This window comes from Canis lupus, chromosome 33 (assembly GCF_003254725.2).
Source record: "Canis lupus dingo isolate Sandy chromosome 33, ASM325472v2, whole genome shotgun sequence".
NCBI classification, from domain to species: domain Eukaryota; kingdom Metazoa; phylum Chordata; class Mammalia; order Carnivora; family Canidae; genus Canis; species Canis lupus.
The window spans coordinates 24,787,458-24,800,411 of record NC_064275.1 but is presented as its reverse complement, the minus strand read 5'-3'; the positions used below and the strand labels follow the sequence as shown (position 1 = coordinate 24,800,411).

Below are 12,954 nucleotides of genomic sequence, written 5' to 3'. Positions count from 1 at the left end.
TTTCATTTGTTTGTGCTGTCTTCAGTTTCTTTCATCAGTGTCTTCTGAGTTTTCAGAGTTACATATATTTCCCCTCCTTGGTTAAATTATTCTTTGTATTCTCTGGTATTTTATTCTTTTTGATATAATTGTAATTGGGATTGTTTTCTTAATTTTTCTTTCTCTATTCTCTCCATTTTGTTACTCATGTACAGACATGGAACACATTTCTGTATATTAATTTTGTTTCCTGCAACTTTGCTGAATTCATTTATATATTTTAGTAGTTTCTGGTGATTTTTTTTGGGTTTGCTACATACAGTATCATGTCATCTGTAAATAGGGAAAGTTTGATTTCTTCCTTCCCAATTTGGATACCTTTTATTTCTTGGCTCATTGTTGCATCTAGAACTTCTAATACCATGTTGAATAAAAGGCATGAGTGGACATCCTTGCCTTGTTCCAGATCTTAGAGGGAAAGCCCTCAGTGTTTGACTACTGAGTATGATGTTGGCTGTGAGTTTTTCATATATGGCTTTATTATGTTGCAGTATGTTTCCTCCAAACCCACATTGTTGTGAGTTTTATCATAAATGAATGTCATATTTTTCAAATGTTTTTTCTGCATCTATTGAGATTATTTTATAGTTTTTATCTTTTATTTTGTTAATGTGGTATATCAAGTTGATTGATTTATGAATTATAAACCATGCTTGTGTCACAGGAATCAATCTTACTTGATTGTGGTGAATGATTCTTTTCATGTATTGTTGAGTTTGGTTTGCTATTGTTTTGTCGAGGGGTTCTGAATCTATGTTCAGCAGGGCTATTGGCTTATAGTTTTGATTTTTGGTAGTGTTTTTTTCTGGTTTTGGCATCAGGGTAATGTTGGTCTTGTAGAATGATTTGGAAAAATGTCTTCCTCTTCTATTTTTTGGAATAGTTTGAGAAAAATAGACATCAACTCTTCTTTAAATGTTTGGTAGAATTGACGTGTGACACCATCTGGTCTAACTTTTGCTGGCTAGTGATTTAATTTCCTCAGTAGTAATTGGTCCATTCATATTTTCTATTTCTTTTAGATTCACTCTTGGAAGATTATGTATTTCTAGAAATTTACCCATTTCTTTAATGTTGTTCATTTGTTGGCATATTTTCTTTGTAGTAGTCTCTTAAAATCCTTGTATTTCTGAAGTGTGAATTGTTCTCTTTTGTTTCTGATTTTGAGTCTTCTCTTTTTTTTAATCGAGTTTTCCTAACGGTTTATCAATTTTTTTTTATCTTTTCAAAGAATTAGCTTCTGGTTTTATTGATATTTTCTTTTTTCTTTCTTTTTGAAATCTCTATTTCATTTGTTTCTCCTGTGATCTTTATTATTTCCTTCTTTCTACTAACTTTGGGCTTTGTTTATTCTTCTTTTTCTAGTTTTTTAGGTGAAGGGTTACATTGGATATTTGAAATCTTTCTTGTTTCTTGAGGTAGGTCCGTGTTGCTGTAAACTTTCCTATTAGAACTCCTTTGCCACATCCCAAAGATATTGAGCCATTGTGTTTCCATTTTCTTTTTTTTTTTTAAAGATTTTATTTATTTATTCATGATAGTCACAGAGAGAGAGAGAGGCAGAGACACAGGCAGAGGGAGAAGCAGGCTCCATGCACCGGGAGCCCGACGCGGGACTCGATCCCGGGTCTCCAGGATCGCGCCCTGGGCCAAAGGCAGGCGCCAAACCGCTGCGCCACCCAGGGATCCCCTGTGTTTCCATTTTCATTTGTCTCCAGCTATTTTTTTATTTCCTCTTTTATTTCCTTCTTGTTCTGCTTGTTTAGTAGCATGTTGTTTAACATCTACTTTTTTGTTTTTTACATGTTTCTTTTCTTGTAAGCATATCATTCATATGCTTGATATGATTTCAGCATTCTTAACATTATTGAGACTTGTGGCTTAACATGTGATCTATCTTGGAAATATTCTACGTGCACTTGTAAAGAATGTATTCTGCTATTTTTGGATTGTACAGTTTGTACTTCTGTTAGGTCCATCCAGTCTAATGTGTCATTCAAAGCCACAGTTTGCTTTTGATTTTCTATTTGAATGATTTACCCATTGATGTAAATGGGGTGGTAGAGTTCCCTATTATTTTTTTATTATTGTCAATTTCTCCCTTTAGTTATATTAATATTTTGCTTTATATTATTATTTTGCTTTATATATAAGCACTTTTATGTAGGGTTATTATTATTTACAATTATTATATCCTCTTATTGGATTAATCCCTTTAAGATGATATAATTCCCTTGTCTTTTATTACAATCTTTGTTTTAAAGTTCATTTCTGATAGAAGTATTGTGACACCAGCATTTATTTTTTATACTTCAATTTGCATCCTTCACCTTTAGTTTAAGTATGTTTTTAGGTCTGAAGTGAGTCTCTTATAGGTAGCAAATAGATGGTCAAATAAGTTGACCCACTACCCTTACTCTGTTTTTGCTTTTACTTGTGAGGTTTTTATCTTTCATTATTTTTTACTTCTAGTTATGGACTTTTCTTTTCTACTTAAAGAAGTCCCTTTAACATTTCTTGTATGGCCAGGTCAGTGGTAATGAACTCCTTTACCTTTTGTCTGGGAAATTCTTTATTTCTCTTTCAATTCTGAATAAAAACTTTGCTGGATAGAGTATTCTTGGTTGTATGTATTTTTTCTTTCATCTCATTGAATATGTCATGCCACTGCTTCTGGCCTGCAAGGCTTCTGCTGAAAAATCACCCAATAATCTTATGGGGGTTCCTTTGTACATAAGTAGTTGCTTTACCCTTGCTGCTTTTAAAGTTCTCTCTTTAATTTTGACATCTTAATTATTATGTGTCTTAGTGCTGATCTCTTTGGTTCTTCTTGTTTGGGGCTATGACTCCTGGACATGAATGTCTGTTTCCTTACTCAGGTTAGGGAAGTTTTCAGCTATTATTTCTTCAATTAAATTTTCCTCTTCTTTCTCTCATTCTTCTCCTGGAGCCCTTATAATGTAAACGTTAGTACACTTGATGTCCCAGAGGTCCCTTAAACTATTCTCAATTTAAATTTCTTTTTTCTTTTTGATGTTCAGCTTGGGTAATTTCCAGTACCCTGTCTTCTATATCACTAATTTGTACTTTTGCATCATCTTATTTACTGTTGATTCTCTTGAGTGTATTTTTCATTTCAGTTATTGTATTCTTTAGCTCTGATTGGCTTTTTTTTTATGTTTTCTATCTTTCTGTTAAAGTCTTCATTGTGTTCATCCATTCTTTCCCCAACTTTGGTTAGCATCTTTATGACCATAATTTGAAACTCATTATTAGGTAGATTCCTTATCTCAGTTTCATTTAATTCTTTCTCTGAGGTTTGTCTGTTATTTGGAACATATTCCTCTCTGTCATTCTGCTTGATTTTGTGAGTTTGTTTCTACATATTAAGTAGATCAGCTACATCTCCCACTTGTGAAGGAGTGGCGCTAGGTAGAAGATTTTCAGTGTGGCTCAGAGGTGCAATCTTCCCTATTCCCCAGAACCAGGTGCTCCAGTGTGTCTCCTATGTGGGTTCTATATTTCATTCTGTTGTGGTTGGGCTGCAGCTGCTACGTGTGTACTGGTAGGTGGGCTGGTCCTCCTCACAGTGGCTGAGGCTGGGCTACAGTTTTGTGAGTATGTATTTTGGGGGTGCTAGTCTCCCTTATAGTTGGCTACAAGGTCTGGCCATGACTGTTGCAGCTGCATTGGTGGGGAGTACCCCCATATCCACCACACCCCCTGGGGCAGGAGCCACTTTGGAGGAGTACTTATCCTTCAAGTATCCTTTTAAATTGCTGCCTCTATGTTGGATCTTGGTGCAAATGAGTTTGTGCATAGGCTCTTTGTGAGCAGAGTCTCATTTTCCTATAGCCCTGTGGCTTTCTCAGAGTTAAGCTCTGCTGATTTTCAAAGGCAAATGTTATGGGGTCACATCTTCCCAGTGCAAGTCCTCAAAGCAGAGGTGCCTTACCCTTTACCTCCTCAGGGAGTACCTCTGCCTTTGTGATATTCTACTGGCTTGGGGTTCCCGTGCTAAGGATATAAGTCATAACTAGTCTGCCTCTCTTCCCCTTCTTCCTGTCTCAGTGTAGCTTTTCCTTTATATCCTTAATAGTGTAAGAGTTATTCTTTTAGTCTTCAGGTGATTTGCAGAAAAAGTTGTCTTACACGTAGTTGTAATTTTGATGTGTCCATGGAGAACTTTATTCAGAATCTTCCTACTCTGCCATCTTGATTCTCTCCTCATTTATATTCTTTTTGATTTTTTAGATAAAATCAGTCTATTATTGGTTTACTTTGTATCTAAGTAAATAACATTGTAATAATTATATCATCAAGTTATTATTTTATGGGTGGTAATAAAGCTCTATCCTTTCTAGCCCTGGGATACTATAGTATTTCATGTTTTTCTGCATCTTATATAAATAATCCATTATTAAAAACTCTTCAATTATTCTATTTGAATATGTCATGTGTATCCTGCGCTGAGTCTCAAAGTTTCATTTTAGTTTTATTTCTTAAGCTCTATGCTCAATGTGGCGCTTGATCTCATAACCTTGATTAATAATTGCATGCTCTACTGACTGAGCAAGCCAAGTGCCCCTAAAAGTTACATTTTATTTTTCATTTTTTTATTATTTATATAAGATCTTATTTATTTATCATGACATACACAGGAGAGAGAAAGAGGCAGAGACACAGGCAGAGGGAGAAGCAGGCTGCTTACACGAAGCCCAATGTGGGACATGAACCTGGGACTCCAGGAAGCCTTTGCCGAAGGCAGATGCTTAACCGCTGAGCCACCCAGGTGTCCCGACGTTTTATATATTAATACATTTAATCCTCACAACATTTTATCTCATTTTGCAGATATGGAAATTGAACATAGAAATTTTAAATAATTTTTCTAAGATTCAACAGCTAGTAAGCAGAAGTAAATTTTTAATCTCAGTGGCACCTGTGTGGCTCAATTAGTTAGGTGTCTGCCTTTGGGTCATGATCCTGGGGTCCTGGGATAGAGCCAGCAAAGGGCTTCCTGCTCAGCCTGCTTCTTCCTCTCCTTCCTGCTCCTGCTCTCTTGCTATCTCTGTCTCTCTCTCTCTCAAATAAATAAATAAAATCCCAAATAATCTGACTCTAACATTCATGCTCTTTAACTCTGTATTTGATTATCTCAGTAACTAAAAAAATATAGAGCTCCCACTAAACCTAACTATCAAAGCTTTATGGCTCTGTATCCTCTGGAAATTATGGGAAGAAGATAATAATAGAACATAATTGCTTTTATCTTTGGAATGAAAGTAAAATATTCACATTTAATCTCATTAGATTCCTTCAATGACTTTAATTTCTCATCTTTTTTCTCCACACATTTTGTTTTCAATTACCTTGCTGTATTCTATCAGTTTCATACTTTCGAATGACTTTCTAGTCATTGGTCATATACCATAGGTCCAGGATATTCTCACCATTTCTGGTGTCTGATGATTCTCACCATCTCACATCTCCAAGTCCCTAAGGAAAGTATGTTCAGAGGCACAAAGCAAACTTTTCTTTCTTTTTTTTAAATTTTAAAAATTATTTTTACTTTAAAAATTTCAACAATAAATATAAGATGAAAGTCCCCTTAATTGGCCCACTGTATGCCAATCCCCTTTTCAAAAATGATTGCCATTAACATTTTTTATATACTTGCCCTTTCTTTATATTTTAGCAAGCATATACTGGTTCTATAACTTATTTTCACGAAAATATGTCAAAGACATATTTCCTTGTTTGTGTTGTTTAACTGTTGCATTGTATTCTAAAGTACAAAAATAACATGTTTTTTAAAGGAGCATCTTCCTATTTCTGGACATTTATATAGATTCTAAATATTTTGTTATTTTATGTAATATAGAACAACCTTCTACAAACTGTACATAAGTGAGAGTCTTCAAAAATTGTAAAAATTTCAATAAGATTAGAATTTTAGGACCAAAAGATATGCCCAGTTTTATTTTAAAAGATAAATGTATAAAAGAGAATCCATTTCCTCATATTAACAGAAAATATTAGCAATCTTTAAAAATTCTCTCATATAATGGATAAAAATTGCTATTCTGTTGTCTCAAATATTTTACTTGTTATTAGTAAAGTTATATTCATATTCATTGGCCATTTGTATTTCTCCTCTGAATTATCTGTTTATATAGTTTGCTTATTTTTTAATTGGGTAATTTTTTTTCTTATCAATTTGTAGGAATTAAAAAAATGAACTCTGGATGTTTATAGCATATTACAGATAAACAATGTTTTATAGTATAAATAATATCCTGTACCTTGATTTAACTTTATTAGGTACTTTGGTAATTATTCTATGTAAATTCATAGGAAGTGAATTTTTAAAATAACTCCACAATATTAATGTGTAATCTATTTATCTAGAACTTTGTTAACAGACAATAGGTTGCTTCCAGTCTTTTGCTATTAACAATACAACAATGGGGTGCCTGGGTGGGTCAGTGGTTGAGCATCTGCCTTTGGCTCAGGGCATGATCCTGGGTCCAGGGATAGAGTCCCACATCGGGCTCCCTGTGAGGAGCCTGTTTCTCCCTCTGCCTGTGTCTCTGTCTCTCTCTGTGTGTTACTCATGAATGAATAAATGAAATCTTAAAAAAAACAAACAACAATGAATATCCTCACAAGTTATTTGCATTACAATATAGAGTATATTTATGGGATATATTTCTAGAAATAAAATTACTCAATTATTTGCAAAAATATTTATATTTTACTCTTATTCACATTCATAAATGAAAGTGGACATAATTGTGCACTTCAATGAATTATCACAAAGTGAACAATCCCACATAACCACCACTATGTCAAGAAATAGTATGTTACAAGCACCTGTTTCATGTTTCTGCCAATTATCGCTAATCTTTCCTCTCCCAAAATCTAACTTTCTATACGAGTTTTGCTTGTTTTTGATAGATTTTGGCTTTTTTCATATATATTGTTACATGTAAATGTAGTTTTCATTTTAATTGCTGTAGTATTCAAATGGATATGTTACAACTTATTTATTCAATCTACTCTAATGGACATAATTTGATTGTAGTTTGGGACTATTATAAATATAATACTACCCTTGCAAATAAGGCCACTTTCTTTTGATATACATGTGCTTGCCTTTCTTTGGGTATATACCTAAAAATGAAACTTTTGAGTGTGCCAACATTTACATGCTAAAATGGGTAAATAATGCTGACAATTTTATAAAGTAGTTTCAACAATTTACCCTTTTAACAGCAATGTATGAGTTCCTGTTACCTAGTATCTTTGCAAACCCTGCCAACATTACTAATAAGGTTGTGTACCTTCATATATATATATGTGTGTGTGTGTGTGTGTATATATATGTATATATACACACACATATATATGAAAATATATTGTTTATATATCTTTCTTTGTGACATATTTGTTCAAATTTCTTCTGCATTCTTTCTATTATTTGCCTTTTTCTTATTGATGATTCGTGAGACTCGTTTTACACTCTGCATATGAATGAGTCTGTCAGATACAATCAATTCAACTCTCTCTTCCTTGTCTTGTCATTTCACTCTCTTAATGGCACCTTTTTTCCCCAAGAAGTTCTTAATGTTTTTCTTTATGATTAATACTTTTTGAATATTATTGTCTAATGAAAGTATTCTCCTATAATACTTTCTAGAAGCTTTGTGTATCGTAGGAAAGAAGAGTCAAATTTCACTTTTTTTCTATAATTTTTCAGTTGACTTTATAGTATTTATTGGGGGAAAACTGCCATTTCCTCTATTGCTCTGCAGAACCAAAATAGCTATAAATGCCTGGATTTTTTTTTTAAGATTTTATTTATTCATGAGAGACACACACACAGAGAGAGAGAGAGAGAGAGAGAGAGAAAGAGAGAGGCACAGAGGGAGAAGCAGGCTCCATGCAGGGAGCCTGATGTGAGACTCGATCCTGGAACTCCAGGATCATGCCCTGGGTGTTAGGCAGGCACTAAAGCGCTGAGCCACCCAGGGATCCCTGACCTGGATTTCTTACTGCACTCTTTCTTATGTGCATTGATTTTTGTTTGTCTCTCCTGTGCCCATAGAAACACTGTTATGACTGATATATCTTTATTTAATAAGTCATGTTTTCCAATAGAGCAAGTCTTCTAATTCTGTTTTTCTTTAAAGAGTACTATCTTAGCTAACTGTGGCCTTTGTATTTCTCTATAAATTTTAGAACTAGTATTAAACTTCAAGGGGAGAAAAGAAAACCTGCTAAAATTTATTTTGGCATTGTTGTAAATTTACAGATCATTTGTGAAAACCTGACATCTTTATTCTATTATTGAATTTTACATTACATGATTTAAGTTCTTTAGTTTCTTTGAGGTTTTATAGTTTTCTGTGTAGAGGTCTTGATCATCTTTTATTAGGTATAGTCCTAGATTTTTTATTATTTTTATTTTATTGTAAGTGGGATCTTAATACAATTTTAGTTTCTATTTTTTCAGTATATTTTTACATTGACTTCATGTCCAGCAATCTTGTTAAATTCTATTAGTAATTCTAATAATTTATCTGGAAAGTATCTAAATGATATACATACATAATAATTTCTTTCTATTTTTCTTTTCAATTTCCTTCTTGTTTTAATAAAATTTTTTAAAAGATTTTGTTTATTCATGACAGAGAGAGAGAGAGAGAGTGAGGCAGAGACACAGGCAGAGGAGGAAGCAGGCTCCATGCAGGGAGCCTGACTTGGGACTCAATCCGAGGTCTCCAGGATCAGGCCCTAGGTGGAGGCAGCGCTAAACCTCTGAGCCACCCAGGCTGCCCATAAATTTTTCTTTTTAAATCACAAACAGATGATAAATTTTTACCAAATGTTCTTGCTTTTTACATCTCATGGCTTATATAGTTTTCTGTTTTATCCTTTAATGTGATGAATTACATGAATTCATTTCAAATGTTAAGCCTTGCATTCCTGGTATAAACCAAACATGGTTATAATATGTAATTATTTTATTACTAGATTTATTTATACTTTGGCTGGGATTTTTACACCTATATTCATGTTCCACTTTTAGTAATGGTCTTTTCATATTTTGACATCAGATTATGTTGGCCTATAATGAGATGAATATGATTTTTTCCTTTTCAATTCTCAAAGTTTTTGTATAATATTGGTATTACTTATGTCTTAAAATTTTGCTGGGATTTACATAAGTAGCCACTTGAGCTGGATGGAGTATTTTGGCAGTTAAAACTGTCTATGAGGAAGGTATCCAAGCTGTCTTTCTCATACAAGTGTAGGTTCTTCAGACCCTCACCCCCACGGTTACTTTACCTGGAAAATATGCTGACTTATTCTAAATAGCATTCAGCTTCTGAACCTGGTGATATACCTTCATAGCCTCTTAATTTTGTCATTCTTTGCCTTTTTAGGTCAATCTCTTGAGTACAGAACCCTGAAAATGGCTTGAGGTCAGTCATCTGCTATAACTACTTGGGTTATATATTCTTGTCATATAAATTAATGGGATTATTGACTATTCCATACTTCCTTCCTCTCCTCCCTTCATTAAGGGCTGTTTCTGCCAGTTTTCCTATCATACAAATTTTCAATCAAGAACAAGTTCCCCTTATGTATAATCACATAGTAAAAACTCCAGGAACACCAAAGGTTTTTTTAGGTAATTTCACTTTCAAATGGCTTCACAGAGCTCTTGGAGCTCATCAGACTTAGCAGAGGGACAGACTGGGAAGCATAGAATTAGAGCCAAAAATATTTTTAAAATGTATTACTTGATAAAAGATGATTCTAAATTTTGAGGGAAAAGATGAAGTATTCAGGAAGTGGTATTGGTATAATTCATTGTCATCCAGAAAGAAAGATAGTTTAATCCCTATTTCATACTTTATTCCTAATTAAATGCTAGACAAAAGAAACACTTAAGTATGTTAAAAATAAATATATTAAAAGAGAATATAGTAAGTGAGGAAAGCTTTTCTAAGTATGAGACAAAATCCAAAACCATAAAAAATAGGATTACTTTAAAAAAATTTTGAATTTATGCATGGAAAAAAATTCTAAACAATCTCATAAAAAAAAGGAAAATACTGGTAAGTTATATCACATAGAAAGCTAACTTTCCTACTATGTAAATAGTTTTCTCAAATCTATAAGAGAAATACCAACAACTCTGCAGAAAAATTGATTAAGAATATAAGCAGAAATGTCACAGTACAGGAAAATATGTTCAATTTCACTTAAAATATGAGAACATTCTAATGTACTTTTTTTTTTTTTTCTAAAGCACTTCTTAAAATGACAGGGATTAAAAGTTTGGTTATACACCATTGTTAAAAAAAGGTAATGGAAGATCAGGCATTCTAAACATTGTTGATGGGAATATAATTTGGCACAATTTCTATGGAGGTCAACAATCTAGAAATAAGGATTACTTTAGAATTAAATTATCTTTTAAAGGAATACAATTCAACTTTCAAAGAATGTCTGATTGGGTTATGTTGTTCTGAGCTCTCTACTGCCTTTTAGTCTAGCCTGTTAAAGGAAATGTGAATACTTCTTGCAGGATGATAGCATCACTTAGAACTCAAAATTATCTTTATAATATAATGTTTATTTATAAACATATAAATAAATATATGATGGTATATAAATTCCATATAACATTCCATAAAAACATTAGAATACAAACCAAGCGAATCTGGGTTACACAAAGATGATATGATCAAAATCCAAGACAAATAATAAGCTAGATACCAGATAGGGAATTATCAAACACATATTTAAAGGATCTATATTCAATATGTTTAAAGAAATGAAGGACAAGAATGATAATTTAGGAAGATAAGAAACTTTAAAAAGAACCAAATGAAAGGCATAGAAGTTAAAATTAAAATAACTGAAACTGAACTCCATGGGTGGATCTCCCAAACAGTTGAAGGGAGAATTAGTGAACTCTAAAAGACAAGTCAGAAAAAAGTATCCAAATTAGAACACAAGGAAGAAAAGGATAGAAAATTTTAAAAGTGCGTGTAATAAAATCCTAACAACCTCCTAAAATTAAAAATGGGAATATTATCACAAGTTTGACTTCAAGCAAGAACAAATAATCATAATTTAACATTTTTCTTCTATGATTTTCAACCAAGTAAAAATCTAGGTAAGGGCTTCTTTCCATTTTTAGGACTTAAATATTTTAAAAGAAACATTTGAGTATATAAAATATATTAAAAAATACAAATTAGAATGTTTACTTACATTCCGTATGCTGAGCTTACAGCAAGACTAGTAATCTGTTGGGGAGGCTCACCGTCCACCCACACCAACTGAATAACAAGTTCTGCTTGATACCCTGGAGGCATCCTCACTGGTCGTGTCTTCACACTAAAAAAAAAGAGAAAACTAGTTCTATTACATACAGTTTAAATAAGTAAGCTCATGCTTATCTTTAGAAGTTACATAGAATCTTCTGACAGAAATATACAATACCAGGCACAGAGGCAGTACACAGGTGGACATATCTTCTAGCTTTCTTAAAATATACCCAACCACTTAAGTAGGTTTGTTTAGGTAGCTTTTCAATCAGGCAAGTCCACAACTGTTTCAGGCCTTCATCACTTCCTTTTTCTTATTCTTGAGGTTAATATTTTAAATTATTTTTATTGTCTATTTTCTTACATAATATTTGTTACACATATGTAAGTTATAATGCATGACAATAAGAATTATTAATCTACCACCAAATGTAAGATCTCAACACATCTAAGTGGGGATACCTGGGTGGCTCAATTGATTAAGCATTCTAATTCTTGATTTTGGCTCAGGTCATGATCTCAGGGTCATGGGATAGAGTCCCACACATCAGGCTCCATGTTTAGGAGGGAGTCTGCTTGAGATTTTCTCTCTCCCTATCCATCTGCCCCTTTCCCCTGCCCCCTCTCTCTCTAAAATAAATAAATAAATCTTTAAAAAAGAAGGTTCAACATGTCCAAAATCTGAATTTCTGCTCATTCCTTGAAAAATAATTGATCTACAGCCTTATCTATTCTGGTTAATAACAACTTGTATCTTTCCAACTATTCAATTAAAAACCCTTGAAGTCATACTACAATCCTTCTCTTGTACCTTATTGTATCCACTCAATCATCAAATACTGTTTGTGCTACCTTAAAAATATATCCAGAATCTGAGCAGTTTTTAAATTAAATTTTTTAATTTAAATTTAATTAACACATACTATATTATTAGTTTCAGAGGTAGAATTTAGTGATTTATCAATTGCATACAACACCCAGTGCTCATTACTTCCAGTGTCCTCCTTAATGCCCATCACCCAGTTACCCCATTCCCCCGTCCACCTCCCCTCTAGTAACTCTCAGGTTGTTACCTATAGTTAAGAGTCTCTTAAGGTTTGCCTCCCTCTCTGTTTTTGTCTTATTTTATTTTTCCTTCCCTTCCCTATGTTTATCTGTTTTGTTTCTTAAATTCTGCACATGAGTGAATGGCAAGATTCCATTCTTTTCAATGGCTGAGTAATATTCCATTATATGTATATTTATTTTATATACACTCCCCATATCTCTATCCACTCATCAGTTGATGGACATCTGGGCTCTTTCCATATTTAAATCTGAATTTCAAAAAAACAATAAGTAGGTTTTTTGCTTTGTTTTTTTTTTACTGCAAGTGTGTCCCATGTAGCATCTAGGATATACTGATACCAAAAAATGTATATTGTTTATCTGAAATTCAAATTTAAATAAGTATTCTGTATTTTTATTTGTTGAATCTGTCAGCCTTTAATATCATCTCTAGTTAGGCAATAACCTCCTTACTGGTCTCCTGGCTTCCACCCTTCCCTTCTAAATCCATTTTCAA

At 33.1% G+C, this 12,954-nt stretch overlaps 1 protein-coding gene across 6 annotated transcripts in view; it reads right to left on the bottom strand.

Annotated features, from left to right (window-relative positions):
* STXBP5L (syntaxin binding protein 5L) overlaps positions 1 to 12,954 on the bottom strand; it is a 381,900-nt gene that overhangs the window by 96,194 nt on the left and 272,752 nt on the right. For all 6 annotated transcript variants that reach the window (XM_025475838.3, XM_025475864.3, XM_025475854.3 and 3 more), the window contains one exon: positions 11,335 to 11,460. In XM_025475838.3, coding sequence (XP_025331623.1) covers positions 11,335 to 11,460 — 126 coding nt within the window. The remainder of the gene's footprint in view (positions 1 to 11,334; positions 11,461 to 12,954) is intronic.